Here is a 22027-nt window from a genome sequence, read left to right as displayed (position 1 = left end):
CCGGCACTGCCGGGCGGAGCCCCCGCGCTGTGTAAGTCCGGGCACATTTTTCCCGCGGTGGAGGAAGGAGCCGCGGTAAAGGCACGGAAGGGTAGCGCTGCCGTGGCGATGTGAATGCGGTACGTGGATGTCTTGGAGCCTTGGTCTCTTTTGGCGAGGTCTCTTCCACAACGAGAAGGGTTTGATGTAACATTTTGGAGGAGGGATGCCCCTTCTCACCTAGGCTGATCATCCTGTCTTCAGATGTGTGGTTCAAGTGCAGCAGGCGTGAGCCTTTATCTTGCAGTCAGGGCTTGCTCTTTGTAAAAAAACCCAAGCATTTGGGAAGGAGCAGTTAAATTGTTTTAATTATCTTCGTTTTCAGCTATGAAATGTCTAAAAAGAGCATCATGGATGTCTGCTCGAGAAGATGGGTGACTCCTCCTCTCCCTTTCAATTACATTGCAGCTTTGAAAAATTAGTGTTGTGCAAAGGCCTAGATTTGACATCAAACTTAACCTTCTTGTTAGGCAATTTTATTAGAAAAGTGGTAATTACTCACAGGAATACTGTCCTTGAAAAGCCACCCGGATATGACTCTGGAGGAAAACCACATCTCAGAACTTTCCAAAATGACTTACGACTGAGGTGTCCCATTTAGGGTGTTTCAGCACTGGGAATTGCAGTGAGTGGCTCCATCTGTGACTGCAGCCAGTGGGACACCAGATAGGTTTTTGTTTAGTTACACACAGTGCCCGGGGTTTTGTGTTGTGTGTGTTGAGGTTTCTGTGTTTTTTTAACCAAGTAGTGAGCTGTATTCCTTCTGGAAGAGGTGTCCCTGCTTCCTTGCCTGCAAGCTATACTCCACCCTCTCCCTCCGTGCCAATTTCTTTTAAAAGACAGGTTTTGCCTTGTTTCTTGATGACTATGTTAGTTTAATTCTTCACTGTGTAGAGAGAAGGGCTGATTTCAGTTGGAATATTTCTTTGATTCTCCAACAAGATGAGCATTCTCTTTGAACAGTTTGTAACGTGGCAGGAGGCAGCGAAGGACAACTTCCTTTATCACCTTGTTCTTTCTTAGGAGTTGCAAATATTACCTTTGACACTGCCCTTGAGAAGGAGATGATGGTCTCCTGGCGTTATGGGTCAGAAGGCATTGAGTTCCCCATTCTTCTTGCATCAGGCTGATTTCTAGGTTGAGTTACCACCCTGGCACACTGCTCACAAACCCTGTCTTTTTAAGTGAACTTCCCTTTTCTGAGGGCTAGTTACAAGCTACCTGTGGACTTGCCACTGGACTCTGTGGTCTGGTGTCTCTTCTCCCTGCTTGGAAAACCTGCCACAATTACACCCTAATTCTAAGGGCTAGGGAAGGGCTATTGCTGGAATGTTTGTTGTCTTGCCCAGCTGAGGAATTTCTAGTTTGCTTCTACTTCTGCTTTTTTACTGCGTTTATTCTGAGATCTTCTGCAGAAGTGCAAGCAAAGCACCAGTTTTTGGCAGGTTTCTTTCTAGTATTATCCTTTAGTATTAATGTTTTTCAGTATTTACACTGAGTATCAGGTGCTGTTGAGGCAGGGGTCCACTTTGGGCAATCCTTTTAAGTGTATTTCACACTTTAAGCAGTCCATACCCTATAATCTTCAGACATTTTAAAGACAATAAATTCCACTCCATTGGAGTGTCTTAATAATGCCCTTCTAAGTACTTGAAAGCATTTTGCTTCCCAGAATACTGCATTTGGAAGCAAATGTAAGCATTCTGGGAGAAGTATGAAAGTCAGGGTTAACTCAAATTCAGGCTTTTTACTTTGTTGATCAGTCCTTAAAGATCATGTGGAAGTTTTAGGTCAGGGTGTAGGCATGAGTTTCATATTGCTGAACTTGATAAATTTGTCACCGTTTTTCCTCGACCATGAGTGATTGCTCCAATTTTTGCTGCTAGTGAATGTGTTGTGGAAAGTGTTTACTACTGGAAGGTGTTTCAGGATTTTTTTCCCCACATTTTAATTGGATTACTGAGTTTTTCCCTGCTTTGCTCTGGTTTCGAAGATGGATTGTGAGCAATAAGGTAAATTTAGCTGGTTTTCCCTTTTCATTCTGCTGTACATAGTATTCTTATTTTAAGAAACTGTGCAAGAAGCAGAGCACTGATTCACCAGGACAGCACTTGTTATTATTTTCATTGGTAATGTGATTACTTAGCCTTGGTATGCCAGTTTTCCAATAGTGACCCTTACTGGAAAAGGAAATTAGATGACTCATATCCACAATTCAACTAATTGTGAAATATTTGAGTGTTTAAGGAGGTGGAGCAATTCAGAACATCTGTATCAGAGTTACAGCAGAAAATAATGTACTTGGGGCAGCTGATACCAGCTTCTAATTGGAAACAAAACTTCACATTGTCTGTGTACACAGTTAATTGGGCTCTGTTTCTGAATTAATTTCTGCCTGTAAGTTACAGCAGATTGTGTAACAGGTACGGTAATGCTTGAGGAAAGGCTGTTCCTCCTTATGAGAAGGGGGAGGCAGAATGTCCATCTTCCTGGGGAGCTTTGGCCAGCAGAGACAGAACAGCCTTGTTGGATGGGGTTGTGCTCGTTTGGGGTTTGAGCCATGTGTTGTCTTGTGGCTTCGTTGTGCTTTTATGAGATGGAAAAAATCCATGTCATTCTGGCTGCCTTTGGCTGAAATGTGGCATCTGCAGTAGTCTGCTACAGGCCTAATCTGGCAAAACCAGCATATTTCTAACAGTGAAAGATGTGATTATCCTAATTTGCTTTGTCTGGTTTAGATATTTTCAAGCCCATGTTTTCTCCACAGACAAGGTCAAAAATACTGTGATTTTGAACTATACCCCATTTCTCCTCCCCTGCTATCACTATCAGGGACTCCAGTTTACACTTTCCAGTGCATTTGGATGCTCCAGCATCTGTAAAATGTTGTCAGTGGTAAGAAAATAAATCATGAGGGTTATTACAGAATCACAGAATTGTTAGGGTTGGAAGGAGCCTCTGGAGATCATTAAGTCCAATCTCCCTCCAAGACAGGGTCACCTAGAGCAGGTTACCCAGGAATGTGTCCAGGTGGTTTTGGAATATTTCTAGAGGGAAGACTCCACGAAAATTGGGAAAAAGCTTCTAGAAATGTAAGCAGTCTCTATTTAATGAGCAAAGGATTTCTATTCCAGTGCTGGTCCTTGATATTTTCTGTAATAAATGAGTTAAACTGCATAGAGCCTGTTCTGGGAGGCTTGTGTTCAGGCACAGGCTAATCTCACCAAGGAATGTAAGCTTCTTGCCTGGAAACAACTGAGATTTGGATTTGAAGCCACTTAAAAAAAATGTTCTATGCTTTTTACTAGCCTGAAGAGTAAATATCAGCTTGGACAACTAGCAGCGGTAACTCACAGAGCGTTTGGTTTTGTGTTCGCTGTGTTCTTGGTGAAGAAGCTGCTTGAAGGTGGCAGAGTTGTGAATTGTGGTGTCTGAGCTGCTGCTGCAGGCACTGGGCTTAGGTTTTGTTTCCTCAGAAACCAAGCAGGAAGGAGAGATTGAAAAATGCTGCCCTGGCACCAGAGGCAGATGCACACGGCTGGGTTAGCATGCTCTGCTAACCACAGAGGGCTGTGTGACAGCAGCAAACAAGACAACCTGGCCTGAGCATGCAAAGACATGGCAAGATTGGTCACTTGGATTTTGTTGAGGAGTTAATTTTCCTGTGGCTCTGTGCTTCATTGAGTGGATTTACCTACCACGGCAGAGTGTTCCCTCCGGCTGTGGGTTTTGTTGTGCCTCTGTGTAACTGTGCACAGTGTAACTCTGAAAACAGTAAATTTTCAACATACAGGTTGACTCTGGAGAGAGAGCTTGTGGAAGTGGTTGCAGGTACAGTAACCCTCAGAGAAGGATCCTATAGTCCAAGAGACAGAGAATCCTTTAAAAACATCTTTAAAAGACCATGATGGTTATTTATTAGGATCTGTAAAAGTTTGAGCATGTGGATTCCGAAGGCAGCTCCAATTCTGCTTTTTCATATACTGCCATAAAAAAGCCCTGACCTGAGGTGTAGCTGGATATATTTGCCACAGATTGTGTTGTAGATGTATTATGGGAGGAGGAGAATATCCTTAAACTGCCCAGCCTTTTAAAACTGCAGCTGTAGGGTCTTCTGTGAAATGAACAAATTAGTTTAATTTCAGGAAATTGCCAATTATGTAAAGATTGGCCTTTTGACAAAATACTTTTATTCAAAGCATTTTATACCATTCATTTTTCATGTGATGCACCTCTATTTTTATTAGCGTGATCTCTGGCTCTCAATTCCACTGAGAGGTAAACTTAAAAATCTCTCTTTTTTTAGGTTGTGAAAGGAACTAGTCATGAAAGTCACTTTTGTGACTCTTTTGGTGAAGGTCTTGTTAACAATCAGTGCCATTTAAAAGAAGTAGTGATTGGCCAGATGTGACCTCTGCTGCAGTGGCCTGTTCTCAGTTGTACACTGTTAGATTTTCCTTGATGATGCTTGTTGTGCTGGATGAGTAATATTCCAGAAGAGAGGGGGAATGTGGGGCAGGATGTCATTTCAGAGTAGTACACCATAATTAATTTACTTAATTTAAACTTTGCTCCTGCCTGAACACAGTGTTTGGAAATTTTACATATGTGATGATACATGAGTTACGTGGGTAAAGAAAAAGGTGTGTTTGCTATAAAAGCTGAGTTATAAGGCAAGCAAAGCAAGTGGGTGTAACCTAGTCCAAATTCCCTTTTACTGCAGTTCCAGTGTGTTTGGCAAGTCATACACCTGGTTACAATTTTCCAGGAAAAAGAAAAAATCCTTTGACTCTTTAGCCAAGTTAGTTTCTAGTTAGTTACTTAAAATCTGCTTTCTAGAATTAGTATGGTATTGGCAGTAGCAAATTCATAATATTGCAGTTTTTTTGGGGAAAATTTTTTTGTGGCACTTAGTTATTATTTTTTTTTCAGTTAAACTTGTTCTATTAATTCAGTTAACCATCTAAGAAAAATCCTTCCCATTGCCAAATTTGAATTTGGTTGTGGGGGTAACATCCTGTGTCCTTGAAGTGGGCAGTAGGAATGGAACTGACTCATGTTGTTTGCCTTAAACAGCTGTAATCAATCTACATTCTCTTTTTGCCACTAAAGGAGCATTTAAAATTTATTTACCAGCTGTAGAAGCAAATGCCTTTAATTGTGTTTAAAGACGGTTTATATGCTGAGGATCCAATGAACTGAAAATTATCTGGGGGCCTGCATGAAGCTGCAGTGTTGATTCTTGCACTGTTGTTGAATCCCTCTGAATGTAGCCTTGACTTTTCTCCTTGTTATGTGCATATTTTAATGCACCAGTTACTTACAGCAATTACTCTCAGTTGTCTGCAGAGTGTACAATAATAGATTTCCTGGGAAACTTCACTGGAAAATTGTATTTTTAGCATGTATTACAAAGGGATGTATGTAAAGAGACATATTTAGTACAAGTGCACTCTTTATGGACCAAGAAATACATAAGCTTGTATACATATTCCATAATAACCTGTTGGATTAGGGTGTCAGATGTCTGAGTAAAACCACAAACTCCAGGAAGTTCCCTCCCTGCCACTTTCTCATAAAGGCTGTTTAAGAACATGTTGTGCTAAACGTGTTATTGTGAAAAAAAGGAAAATTAAAAAAAATAATGTAAATATAATGTAAAAAATAGTAGTTAGCTTTATTTCCAGTAGGTCTTTGTGTATAAAATTAAAGTTCATTATTTTGGGCTTAAAGTAATCCACGTCAGCTTCCTATTCGAACAAACAGCTAAAGGCTCCATTCAGTACATATTTAGCAAACTTCTTCCCCAAGAAGACTCCTGCCTTCTCTTTTTCTATAGCACTTTGGCAGTTGCAGGGTTTCTTGGCTTCCCATGGCTTTATTGTTGTTGCTTTAGGTTGTTTCTCATGCCAGAGCTGGGTCCCTGGGCTGTGCTCAGCTGTGGACTCTGGGGGATGTAGCTCAGGGCTGTTGGTACTGCAGGTAAACAGAGGGGTTGTTTTGCTGGAACTCCTGTTGCAAACTCTCCTTTTGGGGGTACCCAGAAAGAATTATGGAAAGTGGTGCTGAGTTTTAGGGGTTTTCAGTTAATCTGTGTCCCTGCTAGGGCAGGTTGCAGTTAGTGATGGCTTGAGCTGGTGCTGCTCTGATGGGTTAGTCAAAATAAAATGAAACCCTTTTCATGACATTAAGGGACTGTATGTGGGCAGGAACGCAGGAGAGACGGCCTCAAGTGCTAACTTGAGTTAACATTTGTCTGAAAGACCAGTGCAGACATCACAGTTCCAATCCACACTTCACTGCATTTGTAGAGCTTGTAAAAAATGACTTTGCACTTACTTAAAGCTGCCAGTCTGATGAAATGACCAAGATTTCATAAAATTGAAACCATGCTGCTCAGTCTGAGTCTTAGGCTGCCTGTTGCCTACCACAAGAATCACTTGGAAACTTCCTGATCATGTAGAGATCCTGTTTTGGGGAGGTGGCCAAGGCTGCACCAGCAATTTCTGTGATTGCACCTGGACTGGGAGGCTTAACTGGGGTGTATGTTTTGATTGTCTGCTTGTGCTGATGCTCCTGGCTGTGCTAAAATAGGCTGGTCACTCTTTCAAGTGTTAAAATCAGGCTAATGTTTTCCTCTGAGTTTGTTTTCTGAGTAATGGTAAATTATTTTCTTTTAATCTTTAGGAAAGTGGTTCTTACGTTTTGACTTTTTAGGCTAAGACATTAAACTGAGGAAGTGTGTTGTTAGTGAAGCTGTAAAAAGTAATCCCTCTGAAAGGCTCTTGGGAATTCACATTGCTTTAAAAAAATAATTTATTCCTTATTTTCCTGCTAAACTTTAGAGGCAGTATGTGGCATTGTATGGCTGTGACTAAAATGTTAGGTAAGCATCTCTCTCTGGGGACTTGTTTCATCATGCCCTACTCCTGAGTCAGGGCAAACGTGGATATTTACTGTTCCATCACATTTCTGGGAACTGGATCCTTTTCTGGAGCAGTAAAGAATGACATGCATATACTCAATTTTTAATTTTACTTTTAGGAATGGCCTAAATTATCTTTTGACGTCTTTCCAGACCACCCTGTGTTACAGCTGTAACTCAGTATTTGTAAATGTTTGTTTTTAAAAGCAGCAGTGCTTTTGAAAAGAACTTCGACAATGTGTTTCTTGAAGCATGGAACAAATCTTGGAGCAGATTAAAACTTGCACAATAAAAAGGCTGCTTAAACTAATTTTTCAGAACTAGGTGGTCTCATTGTTCATTTGGATTTTTTTTTCTGTTTTAAGACAAAATTTTTAGTATGTCCTACTCACATGAATGCATAGATATGTGAAAACTTTCTTTGTATCAGCTTATAAAATGTCACTGACTTAAGTGATTCAAACTGTTAAGGAGAGTTAAAAATACATTGCTGGAATTGAAACTTTGATATTTGAAAATGCTTTAAATAAACTACTTTTTTTCCCCCACTTGACAGTGTTCAAGATAGAGATCTCCAACATGAACAACTGCCTTGAGAATTAACTTCTACAAATAGTATTATTTAGATTCTGGGCTTAATTCTCACATTTTAATATGTCCGTTGCATCTCATTCAGTACTGAAAGGGGTAAAGTAGGCAAGTAACTCCCTTTATGTGACCTGATAGATATTTTGAATAATGAGACAGCTTTAGAGATAAGCTGAGTCTGTGAGACATCCGCATTACACATGCACTTCAGTGCTTTCCAAGGGTAGGAAAGAGAGGATAAGGGTGGAAATGGAGGTAGGGCAAGGCAGGGGAGAGGTGGTGGTAGGAAGGGGCAGGGTATTGTCTCTCCATTTTTACTAAATGGAGTAAATCTCTCCATATTTACTTTCCCATACATTTTATGAGAAGCTGCAGTTTGTTGTTGCTGCAGTAAAACCACTGTTAGGTTTGATTTTGTTTTTTATCAAATCACTGGCAAAAATTCCCTTTTCTGTGACGAGAAAGAAGCAGGAAATGTCAGTGAATGAGCTCAAGCTGTTTATAACTGGGTGTGCTTTATTTAGACTATGGTGTATATAATGTGGGAGTCTGGGAACCCGAATTCTGACTGACGCCAGCAGAGCATTCTGAGCTGGTGCTGTGGCCACCCTGATTTCTGCACTCTGACGTTTGTTTGCAGAATGCAGGCATCAGGTGTGCTTTCGGTTTTGGTTGGCATTTGTTTTCTCATGGTTAACCATTCAGAGGAGAATCTGTAAGCAACAATCCCTCACGTCTGTTCTTCATTTATGTACCGTGCTAACAGTAATTAAATTATCATTTAATGTGAATATGTGTTTTCCAAATATTTTCAGAGTCCTTTAGGCAGATTCATCAGGTGAAAGCAATCAAATGAAGCGATTTTTGTCTAAGAAAGGAGTTAGCATACTGAAAGAGAGTCTTTATACAGTACCTGGAATGTCTTGTCTCCTGAAAGTTGGAAGGTTCACTGAGGAAAGTATGTTGAGCACCATTCTGACCTCACTTGACTATCACCAGTTAGTGGCAGCCTTCCTGCACCTTTTTCAGTAGTGGGATATCACTTAAATGCTCAAGAAGTGCTCAGGACAATACTTGGGCAGTAAAAAGACATTATTAGAGTAAGGTAGTGACTGACCATGCAGAAATTCCAGAAGAGTATTGCTAGTTTTGATTGTCAATAAAAATAGTTAGAAAAAAAATTCTTTTTGAAGAGCTCCACTGTTGAAAGAGAGTGTTGATGACATGAATTACAAGTTCACAGCACTTACTAGTTTTTTCTGTAAATGTCTCCCTACTTGCTGCTGTTCCAAGACATTAGTCTGCATGAGCCCAAGCATTGGCAGGAAAATTATCTGCTGTGAAGTAGGTGATAAAAATGCCTGCTGGTAATCAGTTATTACATTCCTTAGAGAACTGTGAGAAGAACTAACTCCTCTCTGTTACTTTACTTGCTGGGTTGTCTCTGACAGCTTATAATTTTGGTCTGCAGCAATCACACAGTGTTTCAGTGGGCAGGACTGGATCACAGTGTTTGCACATACGAACACAGAACTCTGACATATACACCTGACACACCTGCCCTTCAAACATCTGTCTCTTTAACTCTTCAAAGATGGGTGCAAAATGTCCTTGTGCCATGGTAGTGTCATTTTGCCAAAGACACAAGTGATGCAAATGCACTGGGTGTCTCCAACAACTTGGTGAAAATAAGAAAGTGGTGAGTTGGTTTTTAGCTTTGCTTTTGTTGTGTTCTTTATTAGAGGTAGCAAATATGAGATACCTGCTTCATTGAGCAGAAAACTGTATTAAAAATAAACAAATGGAGCCCATGGCCACTGTTTTTATCTGTTGATGGCCAGCTTGGCTGCAGATGGACTTGTGCTGTCTTCTCTCCTCATATCAGAAATGAATTTAGTTGTGAAAGATAAGGGGGCTGTGCCAGTTTCCTGCTGTGCTCAGTAATTAACAATGAGTAAATATTTCTCCACTTTATCTCCATTTTTTTGGTATCTTTGATTTTGCCCAGCCTTTGCTAAGGTTCTAAGATATTAATTGTCTGTAGAAGTGAAGAATTGTAGTTGTCTTCTTCAGCCCTAATCTTTTTCCTTGACACAAGAATTTCTTTCCTTAGCATAGTTCACTTGAAAAAAGGTGGTTTTTTACTTTACTGGGGAAAAAGCCTGAGGAAGAACCTAGTAGACTCCTTTACTTTGTCTCTGCTAATGTTGCTGGAGAATAACTCTGTGTAATGGAAGTAATGTCAACTTCCCTGGTGACAGAGCTCTTTCAGGGTTGATCCAGAAGTGGGAACAAGAGGAAAGAAAAAACTGTTGGCTGCTCCACAAGTACCAGAAATTGCAGTTGACGTTTCTTGTCCTGCAGTTTCTGAAGGATGCTGTTCCTTGGGAGCATTGGAATCAGGATGGGTAATTCAGTGTACGAAACTACTGAGTGCAATTCTCTCTCTGTCTTTTTCTTCTCTTGAAATGGCATTTGGATTTTGCTTTTTATACCAGACTTGAAAGAAGTGGGATTTTTGGATGATGATGAGCTGCTGTGAATTTACTGTGCTGAAGTGAAGCTGATGCTCATGAGGATGAGAGGGCACTTAAAAGCTGGGTGTTCAGGAGTGCATGTTTAGCTTAGCATCTCAAAAACGTTTTGTAAGGGTGCAAATAAATGGGGCAAAACATGCACATGTTCCTCAACACATTATTTGCACCTTTACATCCTGCGGTTGTGTTGCAGTAATCCATTTACTTTCCTGGCAGTGTTTCTGACATGGTTCCTGTGACTTCAGCAGGCTGCAGCAGTTCCTGCTTCCTGTTTTACATGTAAATGCTTAGTTGCAGTGCGTGTGGGCAATCCACAGTATCCCATTTAGTACTTCATGGTTGTATCCATAAGTGCTGTATTTAGGGCTTCACAGAATCAGTGCTCAAGTTAGATACAGTTTGATAAAATCATTGTTTTGGAAGAGATTTGACTCAAGCTTTTTCTTCTAGTTTTTGCAGAAACAAAATAAAATTGATGCAACCTCTCTTAAGGGGAAAGAATGCATTTTAAATTGAGCCTTTTCTATTAGTCAGTGCTTGTGTTCAGTTAGTGCTCAGCTTACTAAGGGTTAAATTGCTCTAGAAGACACTGAGGTGAGGTCTTTTAAATTTGGGCTGAGGCTAGAGCATTTTGCAATTCTTTTTGTCAGTGATTTAACCTTCCAGTGTCACTAACACTCAAATGCAATTTTCACATTTGGTGGGTGTTTGGTAGCCAAGTGAAAATTGCTGGACATTCTGGAGATGTGTCATTTTGTTTAAAGCTGTTAAAAGGAAACTGAGCAGGAAAAAAAAACAGAGCTCTGTAGCCAAAATCTCCACCGACAAGCAAAAACAGGATGGATGTGAAACCAGCTCTCAGGTCATTATTTTAGAGCTGGTTGTTCGTTAAAACTGAGTTCCTGCAATTGTTCCCAAAACTGATGCATGGTGTGTTTTTTAAGAAATAAGAGTGCTGGAGACTTTGGATTCTGTGGAAGAAGGGCTTTAGTGATTTCAGACAGTAGGAAACAGATCATTTCATTTAGCACTTTAAAGGGAATTGTCACTGGCTTTGCTGCAATACCTTTTCTCCCCCGTGTGGTAAATAGAACTTGTAAAGCTTCTAGAGGTGACTGGTTATGTCTGCGTTCATCGTTTGGTGCTCATGACAGAGCTCAAAGCTGGCGTAATCTTTGACCTTCCTGTACTAAATTGTGGAGTTTTAGGCAGTGTTTCTGTGTCCCATTATGTGGCCTGGCATACTTGTGTTGCAGTAAAGTCAGAATTTCAGTTCTTCCTAACTGTGTGAAACATGGTTTCTAAAACAACTGTTTGCAGATGCCAAGGAACCTGCCAAGAATCTGTTCAGTGCTGAGATTGTCTTGAGTTTGGGGCTGGGAGGTCTTAGGGAATGTGGGAAGAACTTGCTGTCACCCCGAAGGTTGGGGTGCTTCATTTTGGGCGTGCTCTGAACCTGTGTGTTCACTAAAACAACAACAATCACAGTCACACTAAAATGAGAGGGACCAAAGACCCCTTGGCAGGGTTGGCTCAGCTTCCCCTGGCTTAGCGGACCCGACCTCCAGCACTGCCTTCCACAGTTATTTCTTAGTCCAATAAGTACTGAGAGATTGGAGGTGGAGCAACGTGTTTGCTACAGGTTTGGTTAAGGAGTGACACTTACCAGTTCCTGGTGATCTCTCTCTTGCAGTTTTGGAACCCTTATTGCCATTGGAATTACTGTTTGTGCAGTGATTGTCATTACTATTATTCTGTGCCTCACCTGTTCCTGTTGCTGTCTGTACAAAGCATGTCGAAAACCACGGCGTAAGTAGCTCTAGAGTTATTTCCTTTTTTACATCTCTGAAGAGGATTTTTTTTTTTTTATCCCTCACGGAAAATTGTGTTCCTATAATAGGTGGAAATACTCTGCTTGGAAGTTGCAATACCTAAATGTTAAAAATAAGCATTTAAGCTGCTTCAGAATGTGAAGTTGCAGAGAGCTATTTTTGAATATTTTCTGAGCATTTAGAAGTTCTCTTCCCTCCCACCATGCGGGGGGTCTGGGAGTTGTTTGGGTTTTTTGTTTGGGGGCCACCAGCACTAACTGTGTTCCTTTTCCTTGCCTGTAGCTGTGGTGACCACCACTGCCACCACAACGGTGGTTCACTCTGCCTATCCCCAACAACCAGCAGTGCCACCCAACTACCCAGCAGCTCCATATCAAGGCTACCAGCCCGTGGCTATCCAGCCCCAGCCGGGAATGCCGGTGGCTCCGTACCCTGCGCAGTACCCTCCCCCTTACCCCATGCAGCCGGCGGGACCCCCAGCTTACCATGAAACTGTGGCAGGTAAGGCAGCACCGAGTGCTTCTTCATCTCTTGAACAGCTAAAGAGACAGTTGCTCTGCAGAAAATCTTGTGTTATTTGCATTTATTATTTTTTGAGGCTGTGTTAATACAAATGTGAACAAATTATGTAAAACCCAAGTTATGGCGGGTGCTGTTTTTCACCCTGGAGGAAATTTCCCTACCACGTTGCTATGTTAAGCATTGCCAGAGGAGGTGTGAGCTGGAGCTGTACTGGCAAAGCTTGGCAACATGTGGGACTGTCAGTAGATCCAGCAGAATGTTTTACTAATTCAGCTGACATTTAATATTAAAATCAAAGCCAGTTAACATATATATATACACACACACACATATATATATATATACGTGAGTTGGATGTTTCCTCATTCCCTTTCTAATCTAATATTTGCTAGCTCTATAAGAGCTATATAAGAGCTCTATAAGAGCATGTAGTGACGGGACAAGGGGGAATGGATTCAAACTAAAAGACAGTAAGTTAGATTAATTATTAGGAAAAAATTATTTACTGTGAGGTTTGTGAGGCCCTGGCACAGGTTGCCCAGAGAAGCTATGGACACATCTCTGGAAGTGTCCGAGGCCAGTTTAGATGCAGCTCTGAACAACCTGGTCTCATGGAAGGTGTCCCTGCCCATGGCAAAGGGGGGTTGGAAGGAGATGATCTTTAAGGTCCCTCAGGCCATCCTGTGATTCTGTAAGGTGTTTTCACTGATGGTATTTTCTAGTCACTATCTTTGTAAACTAGCAAGTATCTGATGAACTTCAGAGAAGTCTGTTGACAACTTGCAGTTAGAATTATCACAATCTTCTTTCTTCAGCTTTCCTTCTTCAACAGCATTGTTTTCATGCAGCCTTATTGTTGCAATGACTAATTCCCACTTCTGCTGGTAATAGCTGTTATCTGAACAGTTGGCTCCTGGCTGCTCAGAGGGGCCAAAACTAGGCAGTTACCTGTAGGAACTTCAAGCCCTCTTACAGACTTCACTGTTCATCCTTCTAAGTAACAAGGAAAGTGTAGTCCTGAGTGGTAGATAATGCCCTTAGAAAGTAACTGTCAGGACAACTCGCATACGAAAAAGACTTTTCACAGTCTGAAGCACTTGGAAACCAGTTAGAAATTGTACATTAATAATGTGCAAACCAGCCCCACGTGTGAAAACACTGACTTGCCAGGACTGTTGACTCTTATTTTTCTGTTATAAATGCCAAAGAAGCTCTGGGTTTTATGAGATTATACCAAAGTGCTTTGGCTTCATCTTTTTCATATGAGGGAGCCGATAAATTAGTCATTTAACTTATCCTACTCTCTAGTTTCTCAGACTGTTGCTGGTTTGTTAGTTCTTAAAACAGTTGTTTTGGGTTTTTTTCTGGGAACATACCAAAGCACTTTCCATGTTGGCAGCTGAAAATGCCTCAGAGTGAGAGTTCTTTTCTTCATTTCTCCTGTCTGTTAACCAAGGAGCAGGCTCTTAATTAGGTCGCATGCCAGGGGAGAATACCTGCTCTGCCACAGGAGCCAAACCCACTCACTTTACAAGATCAGCAGAAGATAACCACACTTGCACTTTCCAGGGATCTGATCAGGTGCTACTTGAACAAGCTTGTGCTGCTTGACAGACCTGAAAATGAAGATGCCACTTGAGAGCAGCTTTTCTCAGAACAGTAGAAAATAAGGATCTCTTCCGAGGGATACACGTCTGGTATATAAGTCAAAAACTCTTTCACGTGCTCAGTAGTGATGGGATACTTTCTCACTTCTATTTTACTTCCTTAATTAATTCTCTGACACTTAGCAGGAAAGCATTTTCTCTGGAGGAATCCTAAGATGATTCCTCTAGTACTTTTTCTTTTGCCCAGTGGTTTATTTTTTCTCAGCACACTATCAGGTATATCCTGTTGTTTGTGCACCCCTGACTTCCACTGGCTCTTTTTTTGGACTAGATCTGTTCCTTTTCTTTAGACTAGGTTCTCTCCTGAAGGCTGCTCATGTACACTCAGCATCAAAAAAGCCCCAAAGCCAACAAGAACAAAGGTTTTTGTGATCTTACTTCTGAAATGCAGGTGTTTCATGAGTGAGCACGAGCTGTTTTCAAGTCCAATTAAGATACTGGCTTTAGTTGAACCTCTTAACTGTGTGCTCAAAACAGAAGTTGCCATTTTATCTGTAGAATTCAGAATGTACATTCTACAAATCTGATTTTTCTTGTGTTTTGCTTTTGCAGCTGGTGCTGGAGCCCCTTACCCCACCCAGCCCCCTTACAACCCTGCTTACATGGATCCTCAGAAGCCCATCTATTGAAAAGCTCTTCTACTGTGCTTCTGCGTACAAAACTTTTCAAAATATAATTTGTTCTGTTTACACCATGCACCTGTACTATATTTTTCTGGAAGACAACAACCTTTTGTTCAAGTAGAGTGAAAATCAGTTCAGTATCTTCTTTTTTTTAATGCTCCAAGGAAGGAGTATTTTTCTTGCAGAAGTTAATTTATACCTCAAGCAAATACAAAAAGAGATTTTGCTCTAGATACAATGAGAAAAGTGAGAAGAAGGGGTATTTCAGAAATGCAGCACCACGATAACATTTGCTGTGCAATGGTCTAATCTGAGCATTGTCAAATACCCAAAGCTGTAGCAATCTTTTGCACAGTATTAAAATGTAAAAACATAACCTCTAAGCAACTACCTGATATATGTTATGTAAGTTCTGGCTGTTTTGAAGCTACTATTGTTAGGTAAGATACCATTTAATACATTTCATTTACCATTCAAAAGGGAATTTTCCTTTTTTGCAACACCTTTACCTTTGGTAAAGGGTAGCAAACCATGTCTAGTTGTCTTTGAACTAGTTCTAAATAGCACGAGTTGGTAATTTCCTTGTTTTGTGTCCCAATTTTAAGGCTTATAAACTGTGCCTCCATTGGGTGTTACAGCTAGAAATTAACAAACTCTCTGCCACTTAATGGACCAAATAGATCAAAAGCTGAAAACCTGAAAATTCTTCATAAAAATTATTGGATGAGTATTTCTTGTTCAGGTATTATTGGCCAAGCTTGCTTCAGCCATCTGTTGTTGATGAGTTTGGAATTAAAATCAGCCCCTTAATCACATGTTAAGCAGGAGTACCTTGGCAGCATTCAGTCCTGCCTCATCACAGGGAAGGAATTTATTTTACAGGAGAGATGGGATGTCAGCAGAAGATTGGGGTTTTCAAAAGCCTGGGGTTTTCCACTGTCTCTAGTGGGAACTGTAGGTGGCAGAAACCTAAGAATTACAGACCTTTATAAACCCAGTCAGCTTTGGTATAACGATATGCTGGGTGAGGGGACACAGTGGGGATTAAACCTCCCTTTTGTCTTCAACATTCCCGTAAAGCTGAGCAGAGAATGAGAAGTCAGGGAAAGGAAGGATTTGGTCACAGCCAGGTAATGTATTTTTAAGAAGGTGATGCTTTCAGTCATGAAACATCTTGAGATATCCTCATGACTATTACCACTGCTGAGGTTTTAGGCTTTATGAATCTTCTATTGCTCAAACAAGGAGGTTGTTTTTTTTTCACTGTCCTCAACAATTCTGTCTTTTCCAACATTGAAATGCAATTTGTTTTTATTCGTCATAGAACTATGTAGTTATTTGTATGTATCACTGTGACATAATCAGTGAAATAATTTTAACATATCTTTTACACTGATAATACTTTTTTTAGAGAGGCCATTGAGCTGTTTGTCCTGTGATTCTGCATTTGGGGTATATATTATTTGGTGGCATTGTTTTACCTCACAGAGTGGATGGAAATTGCTGCTGTCAAAGGCAGCCTTGTTCCTATTCCTGATTTTTTTAGTCTATTTCTGGATTATTCCAATTCTTTTTTTTTAAGGAAGTTTTCAGGGCATTTCAGAAGAAACTTGTAAGACAAGTTTTTACATTGGGGTTCATGATAGCCTGTGCCCCTGTGTTACACCTCTTTGAGTGTTGAAGTTAATAGCATGAAAAGTGCCAAGAGGCACTCACAGAGCATGTATCCATGTATCCTGTGTCTGTGTATTCCTCCTCTTTCCTGCCTGTCAGCTGAGAAATCGGGCAGAACTTCACTACACTGTTAGGTGTTACATGGGAACAACCAAAAAGGATGGTGTCTCCTGTATGGTGGAGGAAGTGTTGCCTTAGAAATCCAGAATGTTTCTGTGTGGGAGGGCACTGAGTAACTGCAGAAATAAATCCCTTGCTATAAATCCTACCCCTGGTGTTTATTCATGGAGAAATTGGGCAGAGATTGTTCCAGCACCTTTGTTAGACTGGGTGGAGCCAGGCCAGGGAGAGCACAGGTGCAGTGTCCAGTGTGGGGCTTCCTGAGGTGGTTACTGTGCCCTGCTCTTCCTGTCCCCCACCTGGTGTGACAGAGGGAGCAGTTGGTGGCAGTCACAGTGTGTTGTGTTTGGGTTGTGAGAGGGAAATCTGCAATTTCATGGCAGGTTGGCTCAGTCATCCTTGAGGACATAGGAGGAAAGTAGAGTGGCAGCAATAAAAAGACATTCCCAGATGTGAGGTTTTGGTGTGGAAGTTGTACAGACCAAATAGATGGTCCTGAGTTGCCACTGCTCTGTGTGGTGGTGGGAGATGGAGGGGTAGGGTTAAGGAGCCTGAAGATGAACATCTTTCCTTCAGTGGACATGTGCAAATGGTAACTATATACAAGTGAAGAGATCAATCATTAATATACAAGGGACTGCTTTAGCAGTACTAATTCAGTTACGAAACTTACTGAAAGAAAATTATCCAGTTCACAATTAATCAGATATTTTCTTATTGTTAGTGCATTAATCATCATTAACAATGAGGTGTAGGACCAGATTTTATTTGGTTCTTGCCCTGCAGCCTTGTTGAAGCTTGTTTTCAAATACTGAAGAGAATGGGATGATTACAGAAAAGGTGGAGATGATCCATAAGTTTTGAGTTTAAGCACTGCTGATGAGTCAGTTCCAGTAGCTGCTGTCTTCACGTCATTTGTTCTCCACAGTGCTGTAGGGAGGGGGAGGGAGCTAAGACTTTAAATGTTGATATATCTTTTTTTTTTTAAATTCTGTAAGTGCCTTTGTTTCAGAAATGTTCTGTGAAATTAAAGACAGTAGAATATTGAATTTACTAGATAATCATTGTTGCTTTTGTTACATACTGTAACCTTGCTTTGTATGTTGTTTGTAGGTTAAACATAAGTATTCAAACCAAATGGCATAAACTCTATGCACCTTTGTAATAAAGGCAGTGTTTGAAGTACATTCTGTCAACTTGGTTTTCTTAGCCTCATTTTGAGTATTATTTAGGGGTGTATCTGCAAAGCTACATTTTACTTCATTGTGTTTGACAGCTCATGTTACTGAGTGTACTTTAAGTCACCTTGTATCATGGATATCACTTTTGGTGGTGGAGACTGAAGCCTAACCAAAATCACAGGTCACAACATAAAGCAAGGACAGTGTAAGCTCCTGAATGATCCTCTGACAGGATGTTGCCAAGCCAAATTCAAAAGGATTGATTGCAAGGAAGTCTGTAATTTCATTAAAGTTTAATATCTTCTCAGCCTGTTTAGACTTGTGTGTTGAGTATTATGCCTCACTCATAACTTGAGCAATTCAACATGAGGTAAGTGATGCTTTCTACTCTGTGTGAAAATGTTTTTGCTGATGTGTTTGTGTATTTTCTAGTTTTAAAAAAATGCTTTAGAAAGTTTGCATTCACTTTCACCTGAAAATATTTTCTTTGAGCAGGTCAAGAATACTCTATATGTGACACCATGCAGCAGGGAATTGATGTTTAGTGTACCACCATTATTACCTTGAATTGCCAGCTACGTTCTAATGTAGCATTTAAAAGAAAAAACAAAGGGAGAAACACAGAAATTTAAAAACCCCCCACAACCACCCAATCAAAACCCCACAATAATTGGGTAGTTTTGTAGTGTTCTTGAATTTGTTGAAGTCTCAGCTGCAGGCTGATAATGTGTTGGAGATGCATATAGATAATTTCACTTCCATTTTTATTTCACATTTTCTCTTAGTTGACTGGGGGCAGCAGACAAAGTGCATGCTCCTAAAAATCTGAATCTAGAAAACATGTAATTAATATTTGTGCTAGAAATGAGACCAGGAAAATTGCAGTTATTTGTGATGGTTTTGTTGGCACTCCTTTTTAGTTCATCTGTTTCTCTTTTCCCATGACTTTTAGCAGGTGCACCTGTGCAGTATGGCTGAGTTTGAGAAGTGACAGGCAGCGAAGTGCTCAGAGGAAAGCTGTGTGCCTTCCGCTCTCTCTGCACATGGGGCTGAGGAGCAGAACCTGGGTTTTGATTAAAACCTGCAGATTCTCTTAAGGAGTACATAGGGTTTCAAAGGTACCTTCACCCTTTATTGCAGCAAAACATTGCATTGGAGAGCAAACTGCTGAAATGAAAAGTTGAGAGTCCAGGTTCAGGTGAGGAATATTGCTGGTTATGTTTTCATGGTATTTAATCAGCAGTTGTTGATGGTAGTGTGAATTTTTCCAGAACAAAACTTGGCATGCATTTAAAATCTCTGGCAGGGTTGTGTGGGAAGAGCTGGACACACAGGAGGGAAAAACTTAAGCAATTATTGTCAAACAAGCAATTCTTGCCTGTTCTATTTTTTCCAAGCATGGAAACTCAGTATTGTATCTCAGCACTTGTAGTAACTCACCAGGTTTGCTTTAGCCAGTGGTTTGGGGCCTATTTTTTTCCCTCTGGTTATTATTTGACCTCATCTAGTTGTTTCTGCAGCCTGTGCTATAGGAACCTGGTCAGATTTACAGCTGTTCAGTCAGCCATATAGGAGGGGAAAAAAGTGCATGAGTTAGACCTGTCAGAGGTGAGAGAAAACTGAAGAAAATGTTACTTTATCCTTGCAAGAGCTCAGGCTCCTGCACTGATGGAATTGTCTCCTCTGCAAAGGCAGCCCCAACTCAGGACCATTACAAACCATTATAAAATAACCTCTGGTAATCCCATTTCCCTTACTGCAGTCAAAATAACTTTAAAATCAGCTACTGGAGCCTTTTCATTCTAACACTTCTTGCTCCTGCAGTGGGAGCTCTGGTTCACTCTCTGATAATACCTTGCCCTTGCTGAGGGGTTGCAGCTCAGCTGTGCTGTGAAGGTTCTTGAGCAAAACAAATTGTTCATTCTCAAAACACCAACCTACAACATGATTAATGCATAGACTAAAACATGACTGTTTGTGTTACCTCTGTTAAGACACTCTACAGGCATTGTTTATTATATTCTGACCATATATGAAAACAAACTGGCTATTTCCTCTGGGTGTTTTCAAAAGCAGGTTAGCCTTTGAGCAGCTATTGCACTGAACTCTTCAGGACTAAGTTCTCAGATTAGTCTGTGCTCAGCAGTGCTGGCAGTCACGTTTCAGACTCTGAAGGTGCTGGCCCTTGCTCTTGGAAGCACTTTGATAAACTTCAGCCACAGTGGGTTTGTAGATCTTTATAGAGCTCATAGATCATCTTTTCAGTCTGCTAAATTACAATCAACAACGTATATTTTTTAACAATTTACAGTGGAAATGGAAGTTTGCATTTGCTGTTACATTCACAGTAGATAACTCACAGTCTGTGCAGGCAGAACTGCTGCCTTTGACCTTAACTGTAACCATTTGGCCATTACAGCCATAAATAATATTGCAGACTGTAACAAAAACATTCAGTGGTTAGGATGACTCTGTTCTAATTGTTTAGCACAGGCTTTTAAGTAGTAGCTCACACTGGTGGGATTAATATGAATAAACTCAGGTCAGGGATGTTGTGTGCTACAGGATGAGGTATTTTTTATTTGCCACCTTCACCTATGTCAGTTTGGTTTAAAAAACAGGGTTTTGAGGCCTGACATGACACAAAGCTGTTGTTTGGCTTCTCTGTGGGAGTTTGTTTCACCTCCGGGCTGGATGAGCTGCAGAGGCCCTTTCCAACCTTCACCAAGTCAATGATTTTGGGAGGTGTAGGAATTCAGCTCAATGAGCAGGAAAAAGCAGCTCTGGTGAGCTCAGCTTTCAGCCAAGGGAAAACTCTGGTTGCCCCACGGGCAAGAAAGCATGGGTGGCTGCTGCTGAGGAATGTGATAATCGTGTGTAGAACATGCCTAGTGCCTTTCCTTTGCTCAATACTTCATTGTTCAGTCCTGTGACTGTGCTTGATGCCAGAGTAAATTGCTTTTCTCACTTAATGCGGAGGCACAGCTTATCTTTAACATGTTGGGGAAATGGAAACTGGCTGTGGAAAAGCTGCTGTGCTGGGAATTCTTCAGGGAGTGAAGAACTGATGATCAGGGATAACCAGCTGTTGCATACATGATTGGATCTTTTTAATCCTGAGAAAAATTCCAGGAGAATGTAAAGAGGGGAGAATTACTGAAGGTCAGAACAATTTTAATCCTGACAAGATTGGTCACTGTAAATGTCTTAATAAATATTGAATTATGGTGGTTCTGTAAGTATATTTCTTTCTGCCTTTTCTCTTTAGGAGTACAGCCTCATTTTTACTTAGGAATGTGAATTTTTCAGTCACAGAAAATGCCTTCAATTTTAATAGCTATGGTTTAATTTCACAATACCGTGCTGTTACTGTAATTCCTGCCAGTGGAAGTGTAGGGTTTTGGGTCTGTTTGGTGTATAGAGGAGCCTGAGTTGTACTCCTTTGAAGTCCAGAGGTGGGGGAAAACTCAATGAGAATGTAAATGTACATTCTTGGGTGTTGTCTGTTAGAGGGGGTGGATGGGAGGGGATGCAGAGCCAGGAGGGAACAGTTACGAGCTTTCCTACCAGTTTTTTCCACAGATAACTCTTCTGTTTATATAAAGTTTAGCAATAATCCCCTTCTCCCTTTTTCCAAGTTGCCATACACACACCCTTTAGATGAAGCCAGGAATTTTTTTTAAACAACTTTTTATAACAGGATTGTTCCAACACTTTGGGATTCCTTAACTGGTTTTTGTCCAAACTCTTAACAGTTCATTTGGTCTGTTTGCTGAAATGGGTTAAATGTCTCTTATCTCTATGAACTCAAATTGTTTAGAGAAATAAAGTGGTGAGAATGGTTGAAAGGTGATGGCAGATCAGTTCGTTTTGGGATATTTGAGATACTGTGACTGTCCTCCCTTTGTTAGGACAGCTCTAAGGTTGCCCCTCACAGCAGGCTCACAGCCAGATTCTGCTTCACCACAGCTCCTGCTCATTGGGCTGCTCTTAAAGAATTTCCTTAATGTTTATTTTGGTTTTGAGGAAGGAAAGAGTTCTTACATCCACTTTCCAGCTCTTCTTTTAAATCCTGAAGACCAGGAAATGCTGTTTGGTGGTTGTTTTTCTTTTTTTTTTTTTGGGGGGGGGGGGGGGGGTTTGTGCTTTGTTTATTTGCTTATTTGCTTTACATTGACAAATCAAATGTTTTTTGTCACACCAACCTCCAGCATGTCTTGTCCAGGGCCCTGGCGGCAGTTCCAGGGTCATGACCATGCAAGCACACAGACTCGAAGGGCTTTGCTGCTCTGTGCCTGTGCATCCTTCCTTGGTGCATC

At 40.8% G+C, this 22027-nt stretch overlaps 1 protein-coding gene across 3 annotated transcripts in view; it reads left to right on the top strand.

The window, feature by feature from the left end:
* The window catches only part of SHISA5 (shisa family member 5), a 29976-nt gene extending 12262 nt beyond the window's left edge, over positions 1–17714 (top strand). For all 3 annotated transcript variants that reach the window (XM_017737326.1, XM_008636075.2, XM_017737325.1), the window contains 3 exons: positions 11783–11898; positions 12204–12422; positions 14663–17714. In XM_017737326.1, coding sequence (XP_017592815.1) covers positions 11783–11898; positions 12204–12422; positions 14663–14739 — 412 coding nt within the window. In that variant the 3' untranslated portion in view covers positions 14740–17714. The remainder of the gene's footprint in view (positions 1–11782; positions 11899–12203; positions 12423–14662) is intronic.
* Positions 17715–22027: the final 4313 nt, after the last annotated feature.

The sequence above is a fragment of the Corvus brachyrhynchos genome, unplaced genomic scaffold, assembly GCF_000691975.1.
Source record: "Corvus brachyrhynchos isolate BGI_N302 unplaced genomic scaffold, ASM69197v1 scaffold266, whole genome shotgun sequence".
Lineage (NCBI taxonomy): Eukaryota > Metazoa > Chordata > Aves > Passeriformes > Corvidae > Corvus > Corvus brachyrhynchos.
This window is presented reverse-complemented; position numbering and strand designations above follow the sequence as displayed.